General features: G+C 41.3%; 2 protein-coding genes across 10 annotated transcripts in view; both read right to left on the reverse strand.

Annotated features, from left to right (window-relative positions):
• Nucleotides 1–27,512, reverse strand: part of Magi2 (membrane associated guanylate kinase, WW and PDZ domain containing 2) — a 1,489,420-nt gene that overhangs the window by 123,656 nt on the left and 1,338,252 nt on the right. The window lies entirely within an intron of this gene.
• Nucleotides 12,457–12,785, reverse strand: LOC110294004 (alpha-ketoglutarate dehydrogenase component 4). Its single transcript, XM_021161945.3, has one exon. The coding sequence runs from the start codon at nt 12,783–12,785 to the stop codon at nt 12,477–12,479; it is 309 nt and encodes a 102-aa protein (XP_021017604.1). The 3' UTR covers nt 12,457–12,476.

The following is a 27,512-nucleotide window of genomic DNA, read 5'->3' on the forward strand; positions in this document are numbered from 1 at the left end:
TGGATTTCTAAGCAGCTTCTTGGGAAAGCCTGGTACACACCAGGGCTTGAGAACCACAGGTGTGGCAGAGTGTGTAAAAGGAGCTCGGATTTCGGAGATGGTGGTGCAGAAAGGTACAGTTAGGGATAGGAACTTAATTCATATCTCCTTTTTATTGAGTGGAAGAAAGGGGAGACCCCTCTGTACCCGTTAATCCTGGGAGCAGCTGCCTGGCTAAGTGGCAGAATTCACCACTCCTAGGTCTGTTTCAGTTTCTTTTTTTTTTTTTAATATATTTTTATTACATATTTTCCTCAATTACATTTCCAATGCTATCCCAAAAGTCCCCCATAGCGCCCCCCACTTCCCTACCCACCCATTCCCATTCTTTTGGCCCTGGCATTCCCCTATATTGGGGCATATAAAGTTTGCAAGTCCAATGGGCCTCTCTTTCCATTGATGGCCGACTAGGCCATCTTTCGATACATATGCAGCTAGAGACAAGAGCTCCAGGGTTCTGGTTAGTACATCATGTTGTTCCAACAATAGGGTTGCAGATCCCTTTAGCTCCTTGGGTACTTTCTCTAGCTTCTCCATTGGGAGCCCTGTGATACATCCAATAGCTGACTGTGAACATCCACTCCTGTGTTTGCTAGGCCCCGGCATCGTCTCACAAGAGACAGCTATATTTGGGTCCTTTCAGCAAAATCTTGCTAGTGTATGCAATGGTGTCAGCGTTTAGAAGCTGATTATGGGACGGATCCCTGGATACAGCCTGTTTCAGTTTCAGGGCAGCATGTTTTCTATCATTTCTCCCTTTCCACTTCACAAGGTGACCTGGGAACATGCTAATGTAAAATGCTAATTCAAGGACTTCATTGAATCTGAGATGTCATTGGTGGCAAAGACACACTAGGAAGGATCACAAGAAAGAAGAAACAAAAATAAAAAAAAACCCCAACCTGCCCTTTAAACAATGACCCTTCATTAACCAGAAGATGTATTCCAACTGTTGAGAACTTAAAATATTTTAAAAGTTTTAGAGCTGGTGTAACTTCTATATATTTCTTTAAAACAATGAACATGTTCTATTTTCGACTTTTGTTTGTATGTTTGAGAAGAACCAGATACACAGGGATGCATATTTTTGTAGCAGGTTGATGATTTTTAGTGTAAATGGTGGTGGTGGTGAGAACCTACCAAGGTAACTGTGTCTACGGTCACACCTCAGCAGTGCACAGTGTTCCTGTGTGTCCCTTCATAGAACTTGTAACGTAGAAAACTGTTGATGGGTTGGGTACTGATCTAATGGGCAGAAACAGAGGAAGGTGTAGCCCACGTTCAGAGTCTCTAAGGATGGCTACACCTCGAACTCTCCATTTGGTGTATTAGTTACAGTGAAGGGTAGAATCATCAACTAATAACCACAGAGAGGAAGGACAATCAGTGAGTTAATGAACTAGGACCTTGCTCACTCTGTACTGTGAAAGGTTACAGACAGCATAGAAAAATATTGGCCAAGCTTGTGTCCCTAAAATGAAACTCATCAGGTTTGAGCCCAAACACATTTTTATTTCCCATAAGCACTAATGGGTTTAATTAAGAGAGCACTATTTAGTGTTTACTAATGATTACCTTAGAGTCAAAGGCTATATTTCTCAGGCAGAAATGTAATAACAACTACTGATTTAAATATATATATATATGACCAGTGAGGTAGCTCATCAGGTAGAGCCCAGGCTGAGGAATTGAGTTTAATCTCCAGATCTCACAAGGCAGGAAGAGAGACCTGAGAGTGGTCATCAGATCTCCATAGGTACTCTGTGATCCTTGTGCACAAGTGCATGTATGTGCACACACACAGCCATATAGGCATATGCATAGACATGCACACACATGCTAAAAGGAATAAATGTAAGAAATAATGTAGGTACTCCAAGGTATTTAGCTGTCAATCATAATTAGGAGGAGATTTTTTTCTGCCTTGTTTTCCCCTTTCCATACTCAATAGTTCTTAGAATGATCCAGAAATGATTTGGCTTTCCTGCCCATAAATGTGTACACTTATGTCTATCCTGTGATGTTTGGGGAGTTGTCTAAAATCTCTTACTGTTCTCTAACTGTTATTGGGATAATAACTCACAGTGGTTCTGAGAACTAGATGAACTAAAACTAGATGAGTGATCTAGCCAGAAGTATAGTGCCTGGTTCTCTCCCTCTCCTCCCTCTCCCACTCCCTCCCCCTCCCCCTTCCCCTTCCCTGTGTGTGTGTTTGTATGTGTGCATGCAAGTACACGAGTGTAAGATCTTGATTTCTTTCTATATGGGATAACTTAGAAACACTGAAACTAAAGACATATGAAGAGTACCATCCTCTAAGCATCACATGGGAAACAGCTTCATTTAAAAAGAAGAGAAGTGGATCTATGAATCAGGGGTGAGTAGGACACATCTGTTCCAACACCACCAGGAGGAACTTGAACCAGCAGGATCCAGGGACACAGGAATCCAGCCCAACCAGTAGCTCTGGTTCCATCTGGTCTGTGCTGGTTTACCTTGGATGAGAACTCTGCAGCCAGCCCCACAGCCCATAGAGGAGGCTCGACTCCCAGGCAATCTAACACACTCAGGATCACAGGATTCCAGGATCCCAGGAGCTTAGTCACACCAGGATCTCAGGGTCCCAGAGGCAGCTTGACTCCCAGGAACTCTGACACACCCAGAATCTCAGGATCACAGGATCCTGGAATCACAGGATCACAAAGACAGCTGGACTCTGAGGAGTTCTGACACAGTCAGGATTACAGGAAGGACAGGCTCCAGTCAGATAACGAGGGCAGGTAGCACTACAGATATTCAGATGGTGGGAGGCAAGCATAAGAACATAAGCAAAAGAAACCAAGGTTACTTGGCATCATCAGAACCCAATTCTCCCACCATAGCAAGCCCTGGATACACCAACATACCAGAAAAGCAAGACCCAGATCTAAAATCACTTCTCATGATGATGATAGAGGACTTTAAGAAGGACATAAATAACTCTTTGAAAGAAATACAGGAGAACACAGGTAAACAGCTAGAAGCCCTTAAAGAGGAAACACAAAAATCCCTTAAAGAATTACAGGAAAACACAATCAAACAGGCAAAGGAAAAAAACAAAAATCCAAGATCTAAAAATGGAAATAGAAACAATAAAGAAATCACAAAGGGAGACAACCTTGGAGTTAGAAAACCTAGGAAAGAGATCAAGAGTCACAGATGCAAGCATCACCAACAGAATACAAGAGATAGAAGAGAGAATCTCAGGGGCAGAAGATACCATAGAAAACATTGAAACAACAGAGAAAATGCATAAAGCAAAAAGCTTCTAACCCAAAACATCCAGGAAATCCAGGACACAATGAGAAGATCAAACCTAAGGATAATAGGTATAGAACAGAGTGAAGATTCCCAAATTAAAGGGCCAGTAAATATCTTCAACAAAATTATAGAGGAGAACTTTCCTAACCTAAAAGAAAGAGATGCCCATAAACATACAAGAAGCCTACAGAACTCCAAATAGACCGGACCAGAAAAGAAATTCCTCCTGTCACATAATAATCAAAACACCAAATGCATTAAACAAATAAAGAATATTAAAATCAGTAAGAGAAAAAGGTCAAGTAACACATAAAGGCAGACCTATCAGAATTATACCAGACTTCTCACCAGAGACTATGAATGCTAGAAGATCCTGGAGAGATGTCATACAGACCCTAAGAGAACACAACTACCAGCCCAAGCTACTATACCCAGCAAAACTCTCAATTACCATAGATGGAGAAACCAAGATATGTCATGGCAAAACCAAATTTACACAATATCTTTCCACAAATCCAACCCTACAAAGGATAATAGATGGAAAACACCAACACAAGGAAGGAAACTATAGCCTAGAAAAAGCAAGAAAATAATCTTTCAACAAACCCAAAAGAAGATAGCCACACAAATATACTTCCACCTCTAACAACAAAAATAACAGTAAGTAACAATCACTTTTCCTTAATATCTCTGAACATCAATGGACTCAATCCCCCAATAAAAAGACAGACATAGACTAACAGACTGGATATGTAAATAGTACTCAACACTTTGCTGCATATAGGAAACGCACCTCAGTGACAAAGACAGATGCTATGTCAGAGTAAAGCGCTAGAAAACAATTTTCCAAGCAAATGGTCCCAAAAAACAAGCATTCTAATATTGAATAATATTGACTTTCAACCAAAAGTTATAAAAAAGAATAAAGAAGGACATTTCATACTGGTCAAAGGAAAAAAAATCTACCAATATGAACTCTCAATTCTGAACATCTACATTCCAAATGCAAGAGCATCCACATTCATAAAAGAAACTTTACTAAAGCTCAAAGCACACATTGGACCCCACACAATAATAATGAGAGACTTCAACACCCCACTCTCAGCAATGGACAGATCCTGGAAACAAAAAGTAAACAGCGACACAATGAAACTAACAGAAGTTATGAACCAAATGGATCTAACAGATATTTATAAAACATTTTATCCTAAAGTAAAAGAATATACCTTCTTCTCAGCACCTCATGGTACCTTCTCCAAAATTGACCATACAATTGTTCACAAAACAGGCCTCAACAGACACAAGAAGATTGAAATAATCTCATGCATTCTATCAGATCACCACGGACTAAGGCTGGTCTTCAATAACAACAAAAAACAATGGAAAACACACATACACATGGAAGCTGAACAGCGCTCTACTCAATGATAACTTGGTCAAGGAAGAAATAAGGAAAGAAATTAAAGACATTTAGAGTTTAATGAAAATGAAACTACAACATATCCAAACTTATGGGACATAATGAAAGCAGTCCTAAGAGGAAAACTCATAGCTCTGAGTGCCTCCAAAGAGAAACTAGAGAGAGCATACACTAGCAGCTTGACAGCACACCTGAGAGTTCTAGAACAAAAAGAAGCAAATACACCCAAGAGGAGTAGATAGCAGGAAATAATCAAACTCAGGGATCAAATCAACCAAATAGAAACAAAAAGAACTATATAAAGAATCAACAAAACCAGGAGCTGGTTCTTTGAGAAAATCAACAAGATAGATAAACCCTTAACCAGACTAACCAGAGTGCACAGAGACAGTATCTAAATTAATAAAATCAGAAATGAAATGGGAGATATAACAATGGAAAGGGTGGAAATCCAAAACATCATTAGATCCTTCTACAAAAAAGTTTATTCTCAACTAAATTGGAAAGTCTCGATTAAATGGACAACTTTCTAAACACATATGAGGTGCCAAAGTTAAAATAGGATCAGATAAAACATCTAAACAGTCCCATAACCCCTAAAGAAATAGAAGCAGTCATTAATAGTCTCCCAACCAAAAAAAGCCCAGGGCCAGATGGGTTTAGTGGAGAAGTTTTATCAGACCTCAAAGAAGACCTAATCAGAATACTCTTCAAACTATACCACAAAATAGAAACAGAAGGAACACTACCCAATTCGTTCCACGAAGCCACAGTTACACTTATACCTAAACCACACAAAAACCCACGAAAGGAAGAGAACTTCAGACCAATCTCCCTTATGAACATTGATGCAAAAATACTCAATAAAATTCTTGCCAACTGAATCCAAGAACACATCAAAGCGATCATTCACCACGATCAAGTAGGCTTCATTCCAGGGATGCAGGGATGGTTCAATATATAAAAATCCATCAACATAATCTACTACATAAATAAACTCAAAGAAAAAAAAACACATGATCATTTCATAAGATGCCGAGAAAACATTTGACAAAATTCAGCATCCCTTCATGTTAAAAGTCTTGCAAAGATCAGGAATTCAAAATTCAGCATCCCTTCATGTTAAAAGTCTTGGAAAGACCCATACCTAAACAGAGTAAAAGCAATATACAGCAAGCCAGTAGTCAACATCAAATTAAATGGAGAGAAACTTGAAGCAATCTCACTAAAACCAGGGACTAGTCAAGGCTGCCCACTTTCTCCCTATCTATTCAACATAGTACTAAAAGTTCTAGGTAGACTAGCAATTAGACAACAAAAGGAGGTCAAAGGGATACAAATTGGAAAGGAAGAAGTCAAAATATCACTATTTGCAGATGATATGATCATATACTTAAGTGACCCCCAAAATTCCACTAGAAAACTCCTAAAGCTGATAAACAACTTCTGCAAAGTGGCTGGATATAAAATTAACTGAAACAAACCAGTAGCCTTCCTATACTCAAAGAATAAACAGGCTGAGAAAGAAATTAGGGAAACAACACCTTTTACAGTAGTCACAAATAATTTTACATACCTTGGTGTGACTCTAACCAAAAGTGAAAGATCTGTATGACAAGAACTTCAAGTCTCTGAAGAAAGAAATCAGTGAAGATCTCAGAAGATGGAAAGATCTCGCATGCTCATAGATTGGCAGGGTAAATATTGTTAAAATGTCCATCTTGCTAAAAGCAACATACAGATTCAATGCAATCCCCATCAAAATTACAAATCAATTCTTCATAGAGTTAGAAAGAGCAATTTGCAAATTCACTTGGAATGACAAAAACCCAGGATAGCAAAAACTATTCTCAACAATAAAAGAATTTCTGGGGGAATCACTATCCCTAACCTCAAGCTGTATTGTAGAGCAATAGTGATTAAAACTGTATGGTATTGGTACAGAGATAGGCAGGAAGACCAGTGGAATGGAACTGAAGACCCAGAAATGAACCCACACACATATGGTCACTTGATATTTGACAAAGTAGCTAAAGTCATCTAGTGTGTGTGTGTGTGTGGGGGGGAGACAAAATTTTCAACAAATGGTGCTAGTTCAACTGGTGGTCAGCATGTAGAAAAATGCAAATCAACCCATTCTTATCTCTGTGTACAAAGCTGAAGTCCAAGTGGGTTAAGGATCTCCACATAAAATCAGATACACTGAATCTAATAGAAGAGAAAGTGGGGAAGAGCCTCAAACACATGAGTACAGGGGAAAATTTCCTGAACAGAACACTAGTGGCTTGTGATATAAGGTCAAGAATCCACAAATGGAACCTCATAAAATTGCAAAGCTTCTGTAAGGCAAAAGACACTGTCAATAAGACAAAAAAAGGCCACCAACAGATTGGAAACAGATCTTCACCAATCCTACATTCGATAGAAGGCTAATATCCAATATATATATATATATATATATATATAAAGAACTCAAGAAGTTAGACTCCAGAGAAACAAATTACCCTATTAAAAATTGGGGTACAGAGCTAAACAAAGAATTCTCAACTGACGAATACCAAATGGCTGAGAAGCACCTTAAAAAAATGTTCAACATCCTTAGTCATCAGGGAAATGCAAATCAAAATGACCCCGAGATTCCACCTCACACCAGTCAGAATGGCTAAGATCAAATACTCAGGTGACAGCAGATGCTGTCGAGGATGTGGAGAAAGAGGAACACTCCTCCATTGCTGGTGGAATTGCAAGCTTGTACAACCACTCTGGAAATCAGTTTGGCAGTTCCTTAGAAAATTGGACATAGTACTACCAGAGGATCCAGCAATACCTCTCCTGGGCATATACTCAGAAGATGTTTCAACTTGTAATAAGGACACATGCTCCACTATGTTCATAGCAGCCTTATTTATAATAGCCAGAAGCTGGAAAGGACCCAGATGTCCCTCAACAGAGGAATGGATACAGAAAATGTGGTACATTTACACAATGGAGTACTACTCAGCTATTAAAAAGAATGAATTTATGAAATTCTTAGTCAAATGGATGGATCTGGAGGATATTATCCTGAGTGAGGTAACCCAATCACAGAAGAACACATATGATATGCACTCACTGATAAGTGGATATTAGCCCAGAAACTCAGAATACCGAAGATACAATTTACAAACCACATTAAACTCAAGAAGAAGGAAGACCATAGTGTAGATACTTCTATTCATCTTAGAAGTGGGGAACAAAACACCCATGGAAGGAGTTACAGAGACAAAGTGTGGAGTAGAAACTGAAGAAATGACTATCCAGAGACTGACTCACCTGGGGATTCATCCCATATACAACCACCAAACCTAGACACTATTGTGGATGCCAACAAGTGCTTACTGACAGGACCCTGATATAGCAGTCTCCTGAGAGGCTCTGCCAGTGCCTCACAAATACAGAGATGGATGCTCACAGCCATCCATTGGACTGAGCATAGAATCCCCAATGAAGGAGCTAGAGAAAGGACCCGAGGAGCTGAAGGGGTTTGCAGCTCCATAGGAGGAACAACAATATGAACTAACTAGTACCCCCTACCCCCAGAACTCCCAGGGACTAAACCACCAACCAAACAGCACGCATTATGGGACTCATGGCTCCAGCTGCATATGCAGCAGAGGATGGCCTAGTGGGACATCAATGGGAGGAGAGGGCCCTTTGTCCTATGAAGGCTCTATGCCCCAGTGTGAGGGAATGCCAGGACCAGGAAGTGGGAGTGGGTGGGTTGGTGAGCAGGGGTAAGGTGGAGAGGGTAGGGGTAGGATGTTTTTCGGAGGGGAAACCAGGAAAGGGGATAACATTTGAAATGTAAATAAAGAAAATATCCAATAAATAATTGTTTGGATGCTAGATGAGGCCACTTCTGTCTTTTTCTAATATTTTCCCATTAAGACTATTGCACATATCTGTTGAAAACACCAATTTGACATTAATAGTTAATTATTCAAAGGAAAATACATGTAGTGCAGATATCTTGGTTATCCAGCATCGTATTTATTGAGGGCTAGTAACAGTTGCTTCTATGTCTTTTGAATATTTACCAACATAAGACCAGGACTTTTTAAATGATATTTATTTATTTAATATTTAAATGTATTTTTTACTTAAATTTATTTCATATGAACATTAAAGTTTAACATTTAATTAAAAAGTTATTTATACATGTAGCTATATTTATATGCACTTAATATAGCCCTTTAATCTTATCAAGTAAATTATATCATTATGAATTTTCAGTGGAAGAAATGGAAGCACACAAGCAGTTAGTAATTTGTCCCAGGTCACAGAGGGCAAATAGGGCTCAGAGCTCCAGTGATCTAGGCTCCAGTCATCAGAGGTCTTGCTGGACCTACCCTGCCTCTCTTGGCTTTTCTTGATGTCTGACCTATGGTTTGCTTTGTGAGTCAGCCTGCTGCTTTTATTGGGAGTGTGTCCTGCCTGTAACCCAGAAGTTACAAAAGGTTCAGAGCCGTTTGGATCCGGAGTGGAGGCCAGAAACTGTGCTTGACTGGGATCCTTTGATGCAGCTGTCTTTTGACAGGTGAGGCATGAAGAGAAGAAAGAGGAGGAAATTGGACAGCCCTCAGTTCCTGTTCAGTTAGGACTTCACATCATGGTACTGTTTCTTTGCTTGACATTTTGGGGGCTATGAGAAACACTGACATCTGAAATGGAGTTAACAAATATACTACAGAACACTGACAAATGGGCTCTGATGGCTGGCTCTCTGTTCCACCTCATTTGACTCTGTTCTCCACTGTGCTGTGTCACCTGGGATTTCCTGGGCATCAAATCCCAACTGTTTCAAAATACATTCTCCTCCCCAACAACAATGAAAATACACAACACAAGCATATTTACTGTTAGGCAAACATGCTAGGGTCAAAGCCAATTCTGGAATCCTTGCCTGTGGTGGCCTCAAACCTTAGGGTGGTTCTCTTCTGATGGCTCTGTGGGATCTGGAAGCTATATTCCACAGGGGACAGGGACCGACTTGCCTGGCTGTTGAGAGCATGCTGCCTGAGATCTCAAGAAGAACAAGGCATCATAAATAGGACTATTTGCTTGTGATAATTTCAAGGGTATTTTTCTTTCAGTAGTTAGAATGATGTTTTAAAAACTTGAAATCGATATTTTAGCCACACAGAATGATAGAGTGCTTTAAATAAAACCCGAATGAACTTCAATTACGTGTGCTCAGTTACCGGAAGCACCTGACATGGTTTTGAGACGAATGCCTTCTAATGGCATCTTTTTAAAATACAAACAGTATTTGAGTCTCTTGGCAGTTGAGGCAGCTTTACCTTTCTTTCTTGGCATTTCCCTTGCATATGCAAGTACATTCAGTGTTGATGTACAACAGATCTTTGACAAGGGTTTTCCAGAGAGGACCATCTCTGGGAATAAAATGTAGTTCCATTTGCCCAGTGATGAAGGCTGCTGAGCTTATGACCCCCGTGTGCCTTCTGTGTGGTGGTAATGGAATTACAGAGCAAGGAGGAGGCCCTGACCTTGGTTTCTATTATTGGTATGAATGGGATTCATTAGTTCTCGCAGAAGGATGACTAAGGTAGCTGCTGGACGCAGTCCATTTAGACACATTCCTTGCAGACACCATCTGATGGGAGGCAACATAGATCAACACTTTGGATTAGTCTTCTTGTCACAGCGTGCTTAGAATACACAGATATTTGGGGAAAGTCACAGCCCATCGTTTGGCTTTGGACATAATGACATTTGGGAAAGAAGTGATATGTTAGTAGACAGAAATTTTAATTGGAAACCTAAAGTTATAGAGAAAGAAATGCATCTTTGCTATTGAATTATTCATCCTATACCATATTTCTTTGAAATACACTTTGTACTCTCCCAGAGATGAGTCTCCTGCTTTGCCATTGACCAGCACTACCACATTTATCTTATGAAAATTCAAAAAAAAAAGTCTCTTTGCCTGGATTCTCTCCATTGTAAGTTCTAAAGGCCTGGGATCTCTAGTGACAATTGATATGACATTAGACAATGCTCCTCTTCTTCCTTTACATGGGCTTTCTTACTGAATCTGTGTGGTCACCTCAGGTTCTCTCAGCTTCAACAAAGTGGACTGGGCCAGCCAATGAGTACATGGAGTTCTGCCCTAGGTCAGTTCCCATGAAGAAGGTGTTACCACCGTTGAACATGACTGCTTGTTTATTGGTTTCTGTATAACTAAAATGTGTTTATCCACCCAACTGTTTGAGACAGTGTCTTGCTATGTTGCCCAGTTGGCTGGATATCTCTGCATCCCAGGCTGGTCTCCTACATCCCTCATCCCTGCCTTACTTCCAGAGTGCTGGGATTATAGGCATGCACCACCACGCTCAGCTGCTTTCTCCCTGTGTTGGAATCCCGGGAGAAGGGGCTTGTCAGATTGCTCCCCGTTCTCCTTTTCTACTGTTTCAGCGTTTTCATTACACATCGCTTAGGTGTTTTCACCTCACAGAAAGGGAAGCTTGTCATTGGTGTTTACATTTAATCATCTCCTTGTTAGCAGACCCTGAAGAGTGGCCTTATGTATGGAGGACAGCAGAAGTGGATTTGCATCAATCATGTCACATTTCCAAGAGGAGCGGTAGTTCTGAAATGAGTGTGACCGACAAATACTTCACAGGCAATCAATACCAAATGCTGACATTACACCACAATTCCACTCACTGGTGAAAGTTAAACATAAGCTTGGAAAAGTCAGGGAAGTTTGTTTGGTATTCGAATCTATATTCGACATGATTTTTTTTTAAATATTGGATGATGCCATTTGTTTTTCTTTCACTAAACTGTGAAAAATTATCTGTCACATAGTTTTGAAATTGTGGGTTGGGACAGGAGGATGGTTCATCAGCTTATCAAGTGACACCTGCCTGCACAGCAGTCTCCTAGTAGCAGGCACTGTGCTAGGCTCTTTGGGGGGGAAGAAAGCATAAGAACACGTGGATTTGTCCCCAGGAGACTCAAGTCACATCCAAGAGACCAGAGATAAGCATAAGATGTTTAAAACAAGTCATAAATAGCAAACTCATTGCAAAGGTGGGCTGTAGTAAGAGGACAGAGGAGAGTTAAGTACTAGGTCCAAGTGTGGACTCAGAGCAGTGAAGAAAGGAAAGGCTGCTCTAGGGAGAAGGGAAACCGAGTGTCCCTAGGTACAAGGTAACTCCCTTATAGAAAAGCTCTGATGGCAAAAAGGAGGAGGCCCATCCCTTTCAGGATTTGGGGAGCCAGGAGAGATGCTTTGCCTGCTTGACTGACTTAGCTGTCTGAGATGATGCGTTAGCTCAGCTCCCGTGGATGCACACTCCTTTTTTTTTTAATCCTTCATAAATTATCTTTACATCTAAACAAACAGAAAAGCACATATTAGATACTATGTGCTTTTAATAGCTCTTCGCTGGGGACATTTCATAATCAAGAGCAAGTTAATAGGCTAGCATTTAAAAATGTAGACTTTAATAAGTGTACAGGTCAGCTGTGGGGCAGCTGACCAAGATACATAACATAGGAGATACACGTGACCACCTGGGGTTTCTATACTTCATTCTGCTTACAGAATATTCATTAAGGTTGTTTAATATATGACTTTCATTTGACTTTGTGGAAGTCCTTTATTGTAAAGCGAATCCTTCTATCTGGTGACAAGCAGCAACCACGACAATCACTCTGGACCCCCACGCTGGATAAATTCCATTTCCTCTTGAGACATAGGTTTCCTTCTGTATTTCTGAGGTAATGATTTTATAATTTCTGCAGTGTCTGGTGGCCCCTGGTGCATCAGTAAATCGGGGGATGTACTTCCTTTAGAATGCTGTGAAATGACAGAGGAGTGGGAGGGGAGCGCAGCAGATCCCAGAGCTTCTGAGGCACTGAGTTTAGGTTTGTCTCTTCTGTTAGGGAACTTTATTAATGGAGCATGTGGCTTCACGACCTGCACAACCCTGGTGGTGGAAGCCATCTTGCTGCCCATCGTAAACCCCCCAGGATGCATACTCTTTAATAGCTGGTGCAGACTCCTGGTGATTATTGTCTGCAGAAACCTGAGCCTGCTGAGCCTTTCCTTAGCTCCCATCTCTTCTAGAAGCTCTGGATTGGTATACTCTCTTATAACAAACCCATCTAGCTAGATGTCCTTTCCTGAAGAGTGGTCAATGCCCTTTGAAAGAGTTTTTCTTGGCCGCCAGGGGATTGAAGAAAAAGGGAAAGCATTTTATTTTAGTAAATAAAATAAAATAAAACAAATATGCAAAATTAAGAAAAAGTTGCCCATGCGCCTTGTTTTCTTCTAGAACTCTGAAATTCAGCATTTCAAGACTGAAAATGTCTTGCTTGAAATTCATAGATAACTGATTTGCAAAACCCCAAATGGAACAGCTGGTGTTTTAAGGACTGCATATTTCCCCAGCACCTATGAGTCATTCTCTTGTAGTTAAATGGTTTAGTTGCCCTGAAGTTGGTAATGGGCAGATGGTCAGACAGGCGAATGGCAAGAAGATCCATCACTGGCAGTTTGGGACCCCAACTGAACTCATGCTTCCATGGGTAAAAAGGATCCTATAGTCAACATTAATTATATGGCTAGAGAGAAGCATTCCTTAGACACATGTAACTGATAATGCTTTTATATTGTGTCAATTAAAAGAGTTCCTTTAGCTACCTGTTGAAAATAAATGGGTAATGGAAAGAAAGCTAGCTGAACTGGAAGTAGTAAGAAATGATTATTCCAGCTTAGGTCATAAAACTGACCTAGAATGGTTTTGGTGTTTGGAAAGATCTGATAGGGCTATCAAAGGAGTTTCATGTGTATGTGACCTGTGTAGCCACCCAAGTACCCACTCAGAGAGTCTAGTATTTGGTTTTATGGTCTGCGGTTACCATCTAGATACTCTATAATTTTTAGGCAGGGACCCTACATTTTTCATGTTGTATTGGGCTCTAAGAATTCTATAGTTGATTCTATGTAGCTGTGTCCATACAGTTTCTTTGTTGTAACACCACTGTTTTTACCATCTGCCATGGAATATGTAAGTGAGAATATGGTACAAGGACCAAGAAAAATCATCAGAAGGTGGGGGGTGTGGTGGTTTGACTATGCTTGGCCTAGGAAGTGGCACTGTGAGGAGGTACGGCCTTGTTGGAGGAAGTGTGTCACTGTAGGTGTGGGCTTTGAGAGCTTCCCCCTGGCTGCCTGAGGATGCCCATCTTCTCCTGTCTGCCTTTAGATGAAGATGTAGAACTCTCAGCTCCTCATGCACCATGCCTGTCTGGGTGCTGCCATGTTTTCTGCCCTAATGATAATGGATTGAACCTCTTAACCTATAAGCCAGCCCCAATTAAATGTTGTCCTTTAAAAGAGTTGCCTTGGTCATGCTGTCTCTTCACAGCAATGAAACCCTAACTACGACAGCGGTGTGAAGAAAAGAACAAACACTTTTTATGACTGCATTTCTCATTCTGATGAATATCACAGGAAAATATGGTTCAACTAGTTTCTGCTAAGTATACACTTAAATATTCTTGAGTTTAAGGTTAGATTTCAGTGGTAGAGTGTATTGTAGCACACACAAAACTCCCGATATAACACTCAGGACCCCCACCTCTTGAAGTGCTGGGGATAAACAGGTTAACTCTTTATTCTTCATATACTGATTCAACAAGCCTAAAGTGACCTTACCCTTCTCAACTCATGGTAAAAATTATTCCTCCATAACAAGTCACTCACTACTAGCTCTTCTGCAAAGCAGATGTTCTCTTGTAGTTCTATTTAAGTAGGCTATCATATGCCACATGAAAACAATACATCTTTTGAGAACTTTATATATTCTTTGAACCTATTTCTTTAGAGTCTGACAGTATGTTCAGATTATTATGGTGTTAAGAATGAAGGAAAGATCTGCATAGACATGATCTTCAAGCCAGTATGTGGGAGAAGCATGGGTAACCAGAGAATGGGAAAACAGGTACTTTTTCTTCTACAGAGGCATCTATTGTTCTCTGAATATCCCTGGAAGTTATATTACCAATTCCTAGGAAGCTACAATGTCCTTTTACAATTGCTTTTGTCTAAAGGTAGCAATAGAAAATTTGGTGCTACTAATGCAAATCTTCATCATTTTTATACTTTTACTCAAGCCACAGGCAAAAATATAAACATTTTCTTCATTCAATAAAACCTACAGTCCTGTCTTTTCCGTCTATAGGTAGAAGTTGTCACGGTGTGGCTGTTGATTGAGTTGAAGCTGTCTCAGTGACTAAAGCTGCCACTTTTTGGAAGACTTGCTAACAAAATAGCAAGCTGATTTGGGAATGATGGAAAAATAAGTAACTTTTTATATTAAGAACTTCTTTCTTACAATAGCAAGTTGTCATGTCCTCAGCAACAACACAACAACAAGAATGGCACAACGATAGAAGCATGAGACCCATGAAACAATTGCAGGTATGAGGTATAGCACTGCTATGGGTTTTGTTTGTTTGTCTGTTTGTTTTGTTTTGTTTTTTTGTTTGTTTGTTTTTCTGAGACGGGGTTTCTCTGTGTAGCCCTGGCTGTCCTGGAACTCAATCTGTGGACCAGGCTGTCCTGGAACTCAGAAATCCGCCTGCCTCTGCCTCCCAAGTGCTGGGATTGAATATATGTCCTTAAGTTGCTAGGTAGGAAACTCAGCACCCAAATTCACATGTTAGTGGTATGGGTGTATATGTGGGTGGGGTGGGGGGTTTGCTAGTTAATTAGGATGGATGGGTCCTGACTATGGAGCCTCAGGACGACACTAGTGCATTTTAAAGCAAATTGTACAACAGTGTTCTAGGAACCATATATGCAAGAAAGTGATTTCTTTAATTTAATGTTTGAAAATGGCATTATGATATTTGAATGATTTCTATATTAGAAAGCTACATCAGTTCTAGACTAAAAGCTGATTTTTCTCAGAGGCGTTCCGGTGACTCTCTAAGTGAACATCCAGTGCAGCTTCAGTTGCCCGCTCTGTCCTTGGCTTTTGCATGCATGTGTTCAACCAAGCATACATTAAAATAAAAGCCATGTGTGAACCGAATGCACGCAGACTGTGCTTCTCATCATTATGAGCTTTGTCTTGTTCCTCAATCAAGTCACAACCATTTCTAAAATGTTAATATAGATTTACGAATTGTAAGCAATTTAGAGATGATTTGAAGTATGTGGGGAAAACATATGGTGGTCATCCCTTGTAGCATAGATGACTTGGGCATCTGTGTGGTTTGATAGCATAAGAGCCTACGAGCAGTCTCCATGGATACCGAGAAGTGACTGTATTAAGTCTCAACCTATTAGAGTGTCTTGCTTCTTAAATTGAATGCACTTGTCTTTCCTTTAGGGACGTGGAGAAAATGCTTAGTAAGTACTGCCTCTGGGCCTTTGTGTCCTGAAGTTTTGCTGTAGTGCACTTGATGTGGTTGGTATGAGGACTTGTTTCTATGAGATACTTGGGAGCACCCATTATAGAATGTCTTTGATAATTCCTACTGTGTTTCTCTGCTCTCTCTTGCTACAGCTCTTCATTAGCTAGCGGCCTCCAGAATTGGTCTGCAATTCTCTTAACATTTCTCTAAGACTTCCTGCTTCTTTTTGGTTCTGTTTCACGTGAGAGTTCATTTAATTTTATTCCCCAATGCTTATACTAAAAATTTAATTTAGTCATGATAATTTCAATATCTAAGAATTCTTTCTTTAACAATATTGCTCTTTTTAATAAAAAATAGTATTCTGCTTTTATGTGGTTATAATGCTAGTTTAGACAGTTGGGAATCACAGGAGACCCTAGAATTTTCAATAAATTTCTGTTTATTAAAGATGTCCATTATGTGGTATTCTATAATAACAGTACAAAACTGACTAGGATGGCTATATTCCTGCTGTATACTTATCTTATCATTTTTTACTTATTTTTCTGCCTCCAATTTTCTGCTTTTTTATTAGATATTTTCTTCATTTACATTTCAGATATTATCCCCAAAGCCCCCCATAACCTCCCTCTAGTTTTCTCTTGAAGTGCTGGGGATAAAACTCAGGGCCATATGCAGCTCATTGCCAGCGCTTGTTTCTCTATTTAAAACTGTTTAAACATTTATTTACTTAGTGTGTGTGTGTGTGTGTATGTGTGTGTGTAAGTCCCTTTACCATCTGAGCCACCTCACTGACCCTGCTGATGTTTTGATAAAAAAAAAAAAAAGTTCATGTTTTATTTTGTCCTGGGTTTTACAGCTCTGAGCCTCTCAGAATTCCTAAGGACAAAGAATGGGTTACGTGGTCTCTCCATCTGTCTTTGTCCTCTGACTTGCAAAGTAAGTTGCTACTTTTTTTAAACCTTTAACCTGCCCCACCCACTCCTGTCCAGTCCCACTTCTGCCCCTCCTCCTACTATAAAAACAATTTCTGTTGTTTGTCTCCAGTAGCACAGAAATACAGAAATACAGACGACTGGCCTCTTCCGAGTGCTCTCTAAATGTCATACAATTACATTTTATCAACACGGGCTTGGGGTTAAAATGCTCAATAAAACCACACTTTCTCTCCTCCGTATCTGTGCCCCGTATCTGTGCTCCGTATCTGTGCCCCGTATCACGCCCATCAACATTCCTGGTGCTGAGTAATTTCTCAGTGGCCCAGTAGGGATGACTGATAGCTACAAGCAGGTGCCGCTGACAAATCCCGTTTCTCATTCTTACAGATGCCACACGCTCTGTCTCTGCCAGCTCCCTTTTCCTTCACAGCCTCTGGAATTGTGTTTTGTAAGAAGTCACTAGGCTATCATCACACGGTTCCCTGTTACAATCTGCAAATGTCAAAAGCAATCAGGTGCACTATCAGCCTTCCATTGTATTCCCCCGAGCCCTGAGGCTGATAATAACTTCTTGCAATATTTTCTTAATGTAAATGGAAACAGTTACTACCCAGGCAAATGATCCCTCCTGAGCCAGCTGTCCTTTGCAATATGTTATCCCCAGATTACATGAATATTTTTTGGCTCTTCAAGTCCCCACCCCCACCCCCCACTGAAGTCAAAGTTTTTCTAACAGGGTATAGCATGCTTTAACTTGAAATGGTCTAATTTTGCATGACTAGGAAAAACCCTCCAAATATGAAAAGGCCCTAAGCGAAGTACCCAGGAGCCAGGAGATCATATATTAACCTTGAAAACAACTTGTAGTATGACCTCCGAGGGGTTAAATCAATTGTGTCAGCACGTGAGAGTTTTGCGTGTGGTTCTCTTCACCTTATTCCTCTTTGTAAGCATCACGCTCTGGAGCTTACTTTCCATCTCTGTTTGTGGACAGTTTCTTTCAACACTTGTATTTTCAGTACTGCAGCTACACACATTATCACTTTTAACTAAACAACACTTTACATACTATGTATCTGCAATAATTTTGTGAGATTGTTATTGCAAAATGACTTTTATTTCGCTAAAATGAGAAATGCAAACGGACCAGGGAGTCCCCACATGCATACAGCAAAATGACAATTATCCTCCAGAGGGAAGAGACCAAGAGCAAAATCATACTTCACCCAAGATCTATAGATGGAAAAAAACCCCAAAAAACAAGAACTATGAAAACATCTTTAGTGTTGTTGGTCTTTAGGGAAAAAGTATAATGTAAAGTTGAAGTTGAGATGCTGCTATGTGCCTACTGGGATGCTTAATGTGTCTACATGAAATGATCACAAAGTGGAGAAGCTTGAAAATAATTCCAAAGATGGAAAGCATCCAGCCCTCCCATCTGAGCCACTGAGGACCAGGCGTCCATGATCCATCACGCCCATCCTCAATACTTACCAAATGAAAATACCTTTGCATGTTCTTTTAAAAATACAGAGCCTATTTTCACACCAAGATTTACAAAAAGATGCCTGCCAGCTTTGTTTGTGATTATCCCAAACAAAAAGCAACCCCAAAGTCTCTCAACTAAGGACTGATAGACTGTGGCACACCCATAAGATGGAGAATTATGAAGTCAAATGAACCAAATATCAATACAAGAAACAACAACTGGCAAAGCTAAAATGAATCACGTGAGATGCAAAGACATCAGAGCCAGAGACTCGGTACAATAATTTTATACAGAGAAAGGCAAAATATTAGAACAGAAAAAAAAAATATCAGTGGGTCACAGAGGTGGGCAGGTGTGAGGCCTCGTGGCTTCATTTTGACTATGGCTGTAAAACTAAGCAGACTCTTTAAACCTTAGACTACCGGGGTTGGGGATTTAGCTCAGTGGTAGAGCGTTTGCCTAACAAGCGCAAGGCCCTGGGTTCGGTCCTCAGCTCTGGGGGGGAAAAAAAAAACCTTAGACTACCGATTACACTACAGATTACAGATCTCTACTCTATTGGAATCAAACCTTAAAAAACAGGAAGGGAAGTGAGATAAACAGGGGAAACAAAGGCAGTGGGCAGATATAGAGATAGATAAACAATTGGCATAGACTGAGCAGGAGGAAAGAGTTGGGCAACGGAGTGTGGAGGGTCTTTGGGAATCACCAGAGGAAGTGCTATGTAATCTGGGTTTGGCAAGGCACATTGGATCCTCCCAAATGGCGGTGTGGAGGGAGGGGAGCTATCACCACCACCTATGCTGTCATTTGCACAGGCAGATCTGTGGGTTAGTGAGGTCTGTTATGTGCAGTGCCATACACCAGTGGATGCAAATCCCAGTGAGCCTGGCACAGAGGAGGGAGGATAGATCATGAAAGGTCTCACCCGCTGTACAGGTTCTGGCTTTAATCTGAGAGTCAAATGGGAGCTGATAATCGTGGAATCAGGACAGTTAGCTCATCAGGAACAGAGTATAGTGTTAAGTGAGGATTGGAACACAACGGGGGGCAGAGGCAGAGAAGCAAAGGCTGCGCTCAGTGCTGCAGAGAGGTACAAGCTGACACAAGGACACTGAAAGTTCTATCTCCTAAGTCACGCTAGTCATATGTGGCCAGTGGCTACAGGTTAGTGCTGCATGCAGAAGGAACCATTTCCCGGGTGGGAGAAGATTCTGTTAAAGGTTGCTGGCTTAGACCTCCATACCAGTATTTGCAGTGTCTGAGGGAAAGCACAATGTAACCTCTGTGAATCTGCCTTAATCTCTCAAGGGTGATAAGACAGCTATGTATATATTTAACTAAGAGACAGAACATGGACACTGATTGGGGTTGGGTGGACACATCACTCCCAGTAGCGAGCAGGTTTTAGTTGTATTTCAGTAGGCTCAGGGCCCATGGGACTGTGGCTATTTTCCGTCTTGCTCTTCCTTGAGCAGCTCTGAGGAACATTCCAATGATAGCTTCCCTGTTAGGACGATCTTTCTCGTGTTATTTCAACTGCTTGGTGCCAGAAACCACAACAGCAAAAGCCTCCAGAATGTGTGTTTGTCCTTGCTTTCTGGAAGGTCCTCCTCTCACCAGGAACCCATGATTATAGAGCCTTGTGAGGAACATCCTTGGAGCAGAAGGTATGAGCTAAGTCCCTCTTGGAAACAGACTGGTTCACCAGGACCCCACATCCAGGTACGGAACAAACCCTTACCTGACTGAGAAATATGGCCTGAAAGAGATGAGACTGAAAATGAGATCAGCCCATGGGTTATTCCAGTGACTTTTCTGGTACTGTGGAAACCTTAAGAATGACCAGCCACCCGCCTCATCACTCAGGGAAGGATGGCTGATTAATCACTGGAAAAGATCACAACCAAGTGCAGAGATTAGTTCAGCTAGGAGGAAATGTAACAAATTGCAAAGTGATTGGCCGTCAAATATTAACTCACTTGAGCTTAGGATTTGGTGTGTGGTAGGAGTTTGGCTGGAGGTACGTTCTGAGTCCTTGGTGGGAGCTGAGCCTCCAGAAGAGTTACCCCAACCTAAATGGGAACCCTTGTTACAGTTGGAAAGATGGTGGCTAAGGAGCAGTCCTGTGCTAACATAACAATATCGTCTTAAATGAATCCACACTTGGAACCAGCTTTATTGGGATGTTTCCATGGTATATTCTATTTTTTGGAAAAAAAAACAAACAATAAAAATACAATTGTACAAGTCCCTAAATAGAATACAGATTATGGGGTGGGTATCGTCAGCAGGAATGACCTGTAGGGTTTGAATTGCATGTCAGAGTAACACATATTTTCCACTGGAGTGTAATTTTGTATGACCTGTATGTGAAGTATGTTTGTGCTTCTCAGCTGTGGTCTCCTTGTACTATCTTGTGAATAGCAAAGAAAAGAGCTGGATGATTTAAGCCCAAAGGAGACAGCCACCAGCCCCCGTTTATGTGCTTTCAAGACAACCAAGTAGCTGAAGGGAAGAAGCCATCTACGTTTCACTATTGCCTGGAAAGTCTTTGAACACAGTAATAAAATCCCTGCTGGAAATGATTCCTTAGTGGGAGAAACTTGTGATTGATAAGCTCCTGCCAAATAACAAGGAAAACTAGCTTAGAATTTTAAAGATGTTCTAAGAGCACTCAGAGGTATTTCACCAGGCTGCATGGCTCCTTGTCTGGAGAATAAAAAAGAAGGATGGACGTCTTCAGCAGACTCACTTTCTCACTAAAAAAAGGATCTGTACATTTGTTAGTGCTTGCATAATAGAATGCATGCATTAATGTTTCTGTTTTAATTAATAAATGCTTTAATGTGTAAATGCTATTAGAACATTCCATTGATGCAAAAACGCCTTCAACTTGTTCAGCTTCTTAATGAGAGGACCCGGGCAGCCCAGCTTTAATTTGGGGAAAGAAAAGCTAGCCATACTCAGGATTGAAAAGATGGATTGACTCACTGGGCTCTATTCATCCTGGTCTTAGCTGGGTTGCTATTCCTAAGTCATAGTGCCATTAAGATTTTTACATGTGGTTTGCTCTGTGAAATGAAGACATGATTTGAAATAGTAGTTTAGATTTCTCCCAAAAGACTTGGCATGCCACCAAGATCCTCCCAGTTAGGACCATGTAATGATTGCCAAGGAGGTGTTCAGTGACAACCAGGGCCAGTGTGTGCCAGACCAAGAGAAGTCTCAAAGCATACCCAGCACACTCAGTCCTTTAGGGGACTAGAGCTGTGTAACAACACAACAGGCTCCCCAACTCACAGAGGGAGTTCCCTGTCCCTGCTTTCCTCATCCATTCTCTCTTCTGATGCTTCACCCACCTCAGAGCTGGCTACTGAATCAGCTACCTGGGTAGAGAAGAACTGATGGGAAATATGTATTCTGGGACCTTACTTCCACTGTACTGTATTAGAGTGTGATTTCTCGTGCCAGCTTGCACAGAGGTCCCTCTGTAATTGAGTCTCTGTCATTTCTCTTGTTAGCAGAACTCTGTCTTGATGCTCTAGCTAGGTTTCTGTGCCAGATGGTTTAGAACAGAACACACTCTTTAACTTCTGGTGAGGGTAGCTCTTGCCACTCTATGAGAATTGCATCTCCATCTGCAGACATCAGTTATGGGAGAATGCTTGAAAATCATGCTGCTAGGAACTTGCTGAAAGACACACACTTTTTTGCTCTTAAGAAACTAAAGCCTATCATAGGAGGGCTGAAGCAAGCCATAAGCTCATTCACATAAGCAGCGTGACAAGGAATAATAAAGTCATGATGAAAGACTCCTCCAATGATGGAGGGAAGTCAGTCTGAGAGCAGTTCACCACCACTAGACTTGTGGACAAGAACTTCTATTTGAGAAGAAAGGAAAACACTTGAAGGAAAAGAGTGAAGACTCAGGAGAAAGTCCATCCAGAGATCACACGTTTGAGCTGATTTGAGAGATGTGTGCCTCCCAGGACTGCCATGAAGGTAGAAGCAAAGTCAGACCATCACAGAGTAACTGGGTGAGGCCTTGGTCCATTTAATGATTAGGTAATGGAGGTATTCCACTTGGCAGCTGACAAACTGTGGGTTCTGGGACAGGGAAGGAACTAAACCAACTTTGATGGAATGGAACTTTTGAGGGACTATTGGGGAAGCCATCTTTCAGGATTAGCCCACAGTCTGACTTTAGAGGCACCATCATACTGTGCTCTATACAAATCTTTCTCAGATGTAACGGTCAAGCATTTTTCTTGGAGAAGTATAGACAAAGCTACCTTTCTAGATACTCTTTGCACTGTTAGTAACCCCGTGCCACTTGTAATATAGACTCCACATGAAGCCACAGAAGTACATTAACACATTAATCTATGTGGGCAGATGTATAGGCTGGTTAAAACTAAAGTCACCAAAGAAGAGAGAACCTCAGTTGAGGAATTACCTTCATCTCATCCTGTGAGCATGTCTGTGGGTCACTTTCTTGATTAATGATTGATGTGGAAGGGCCCAGCCCTCTTTGGTTGGTGGTCAAACCAAAGAAACAGGAGAAGCAAGGGGAGCAAGCCAGTGGAAGCACACTAGTAAGCCTAACTCAGACCTGCCTTGGTCTCCCTCCATGATGGACTATAACCTGTAAGTTGACACACATCTTTTCCTCCTCAGTTGTTTTCAGCCAGAGTATGTTTTATCACAGCCATAGAAATCAATCTAGAAAAGTAACCGTACCAGGAACATGAGATGTTGCTGTGATGTATGTGAGAGATATATGGTCTTCTGGGAAGACTGTGGAAGTTCTTCAGAGTTTGAGGTCACTGGGTGCTCAAAGCTTATGGGCCATTCTGTGGGAGCTTGGAAGATAGAAATATTGAGAAAAATGACAGATGATGGAGGTCTAGCTTATAAAATTTCAGAGTGAAGTCCTTCAAAGACTCTATCAAGGCCATCTCTATGATATTTGAATTAAGAACCTGTGATTTGTAGTCAGCTGAACTGAAGAACCTGCACCACTGAAATGAGCACTGTTTTACTGGGACCATTGATGCTGGTTGCTAGGGCTGAGGACTTGGCTGTGATTGAGAGGCCAGTGCTATTGGGGTAAAATCATCTGAGAGATGTTTCTTTGTGCCAGTTCATAGCAGCTGTGGTTAGAGGGGGCCAGGGATGCATCTCAAGATGGAAGAGAAACTTTGTGGCGTGTGGGAGTCTCCGCACATGGAGCTGGTTCTGAAGGCATGAAGGGAACATAGAGAGTAGCTATAGTTTGACATGATGTGGCACAGTTAAAGAGGCCAGGGGAGATGAATGGTGAGGCTGCAGCCTCAGTTACGTGGAGATGGCATATGGAGATGCTCTGACACATGGAGATGCTCTGACAGAGAGTGCTAGGACCATTGAATGACACTAGGAACAGCAAGCAGGTGTGGAATGGAGTTGGCCTGAGTTTATTAGACAAACTGTGTATGCTGTGGATGGCAGAGGCAGAGAGGCGGGACTATCCAAGCTCAGAAGTTCATGATGTCGAAGACATCAGGCATTGAGTTATTTACACTGAAGATCTCGTGTTTGTTTTGACCTGGTTGTAGCTGTGCCCTGGTTCTGCCTTCTTGAAATAAGAAAGTATATAATGTACTTTGGGTTTTACAGGAGCTCGCAGCTAACAGTTTGGGGTTTTAAAGGAGATCCTGGACTTTTAAAGTGTTGAATGTTTTAAAGACTGTGAAACTTTTAAAGTTATACTATATTTTATATTATCATATTATGAGATCTTAAAAATAAAGAAGAAAGGTAGCTTTTTAGTATAATAGGGAGTGATACGTTTGTGTCAAAATTTGCTGGTTAACTTGCAGGAGGGGAGGGAGAACCTTACATGAGGAATTACCTCCATTAGATTGGCTTGAGGGCATGGCTTTGGGCCATTTTACTTGACTAATGATGGATGAGAGAGGACCCAGCCCACTGTGGGGCAGTGCTGTTCCTGGTGGTGGTCCTGAGTTGTATAAGAAAGCAAGCTGGGCAACTCAGTCTTCCCTCATGGTCCTGCTTGAGCTCCTGCCCTTGTTTCCCTTGATAAATGACCTTAACTTGTAAGCCACATAGGCAGACCCCTTTCTCCCCAGTTGTTTTTGGTCAGAGTGTTCTTGTCACAGTACACGAACAATGTATTTTATTTAAAACACATGTATGGTATTTCAATAAATATCATTATCCTTTTAAGAGTTGTGTAAGTTTTCCAGATAATCCAGAGACTACCATGGAGGCTTCAGTGCATGCTGTTTGGGAGGTATTTGGAAGAAGGCTGGTATTTTACAGAGGGTTTCGGTCCTTGCTCTTTCTTCTGTTACTAAGTATTCACAGGGAAGTGTGAATGACACCACCCTTCTCCCAGTGAGCTGCTCTCAGCATAACCTAAGCCCCTAGCTAAGGCAATGCGGTGAGGAAGGAATCCCAAGCAGATTTGTTTAAGGAGTAGAGAACATTGTAAGCTGCAAAGCTGGTGCACAGCTCCCTAAGGAAACTTGGCTTTTGCAAACTAATGAGTAAAGAAACGCATGAGCCTTTCTAATTCCCGAAAGCTGGCATGATTTAAACATCTTTCCATTAATGACTCTTGGGGAAGAAAAGGGTTAGTGACTTCCAGAAGGTCAAGTTGCCAGCATCAGTACCTGTTGGGCCTACTACTTGGGGCTTGTTTGTTTTTGAGATAGGGTCTCACTACAGAGTCTGGGCTTATCTGGAATTCATTATGTAGCCTACACTAAGCTAACCTTAAAATCATGGTAATCCCCCTGCCTGACCTCCGTGGTGTTGCTGTGAACCATCCTTTCTAGGCTGTACCTGTATTTTATTATTATTAGTCAGTGAGTAAACTCATTATGGAGGTTAAGAAAAATTTATTGCCACAAACCAAACCAGTAATGCATCAGATTGGCTGCTCACTGGTTGCTCTTTAGAGGTTTTGCTTTAGAGTGGAGCTTTGGCCTTGGTTTCACTAGAAGGATCGAGACACTATAGGTGACAGGTGTATTGTGATAGCCGAGGATTGGTGGATGAAACTGGGTGGAGGAGGGGCAGAGGGTCCCAGGGAATGTGTGTCCTTCTGCCCCAGGTAGCCTTTTTTGGACTTCATCTAAGTGCATTATAGATGCACTTTACAAATGTGAAAAGGGGCGGGATGTGTGGCCTTAAACTGTTGTCAAGGGAAGCTGCTTTGGAGTATTTAGTGCCTGTGTCAGATCATTTCTTGAAAGAGACTGAGATGGACAAAGAATTCAAGGTGTTAAGAGCCACTTCCAACACATAAGCAATGACAGAAAGTTACAAAAAGTTAAAATTAAAGCTTAAGATAATGGGAAATGTTTTCTGGGACTCAAAGTTTGCCAAGGCTTTACACATAGGGACAATACAAACAATGTGCCTTATGTTCTGGATGGCCTCGTGACAGCTAGAAGAGGCTGGGCACAGGACACCCGAGGACACAGAAGTCACTGGAAGAGCAGCAGGGCTTGTGTGTTGTTCTTCTCATTTAGTTAAATGTCTTGGTTTTAGGGTAGGACCATAGAGACAAGGAATCTCTGTTTTACTTTATGTCTTTCCTAAGTTTATGTCTTTCCTAAGTTTAAGTGATTTCTTTTTTTGTTTGTTTGTTTTTGTTTTTTTGTTTTTTTCAAGACAGTATAGCCCTGGCTATCCTGGAACCCACTTTGTAGACCAGGCTGGCCTCTAATTCAGAAATCCGCTTGCCTCTGCCTCCCAAGTGCTGGGATTAAAGGCATGCGCCACCACCGCCCAGCTTGTTTAAATGATTTCTTAAGTGGCTGTGAGGTCTGTGGGGAAAAGTGTAACCCTCTACACTCAAGATACCACCACGCTCTCTCCCTTTCCAAGGACCATGCTTTGCATCAGCAGTTCCCAACTTGTGTGCCGTGAACCCTTTGGAGGGTCACCTAAGACATCTGCATATCAGATATTTACATTATGATTCATAGCAGTGGCAAAGTTAGAGTTATGGAGTCAGACCGACAATGATTTTAAGGTTGGACAGGTCACCACAACATGAGGAAGTCTATTAAAGGTCTCAGCACTCGGAAGGCTGAGAAGCAAGGCTTTCAGTGGAATTGGAGGTCTGTAGCCGAGTGTTTGACTCTCTAGGATCACTTTTCAATACGGCATCCATGTGGACATAAGAATGCTTTGAGCAGGGCATCAGGGCTCTTCCCAGATTGCAGTGGGTTTTGGGGAAAAGTCATCAATGAGCAAGTCTAAGCTCTGACCTGTGCCAGTAAAATTACAGAGTGAAACATCAGTGGACAGCGGAGACACTACTGTGTAGTCATCAGCTTGCTATCCTGTGATGCTGATAAAGACAGATCAAGTGAGCACAGCAGGAAATTCCTAACAAAGGGAAGAGAACCCACACCATTGCTCCCTACCTTTGAGTGCTTAGATTGGTGCCCTGGCTGCTGTTCTGAATTAGTTGACTTCCCTTGTTCTGGGTCTAGATCTAAGTCTTAAATTAATTTGATAGTATTTACTATTGATGTCAAAGTGTTCTAGTTTGCTTCTTATATAAGTGAATTCTGACAAACTATAGAAATGTTAGAGACTAAATGGTTTTGTTGTTGTTTTTTTGTTTTGTTTTTTTTTTTTTTTTTTTTTTTTTTTTTTTTTTTTGAGACAGGGTTTCTCTGTAGCCCTGGCTGTCCTGGAACTAACTCATTTTGTAGACCAGGCTGGCCTCGAACTCAGAAATCCGCCTGCCTCTGCCTCCCGAGTGCTGGGATTAAGGGTGTGTGCCACTGCACCCGGCTAAATGTTATTTTTTAACCACTTATACTAAAGCCCTTCTTGGAAATGGCTGGTATGACAGCAG

The sequence above is a fragment of the Mus caroli genome, unplaced genomic scaffold (assembly GCF_978045245.1).
Source record: "Mus caroli unplaced genomic scaffold, Mus_caroli_1 scaffold_4, whole genome shotgun sequence".
NCBI classification, from domain to species: Eukaryota; Metazoa; Chordata; class Mammalia; order Rodentia; family Muridae; genus Mus; species Mus caroli.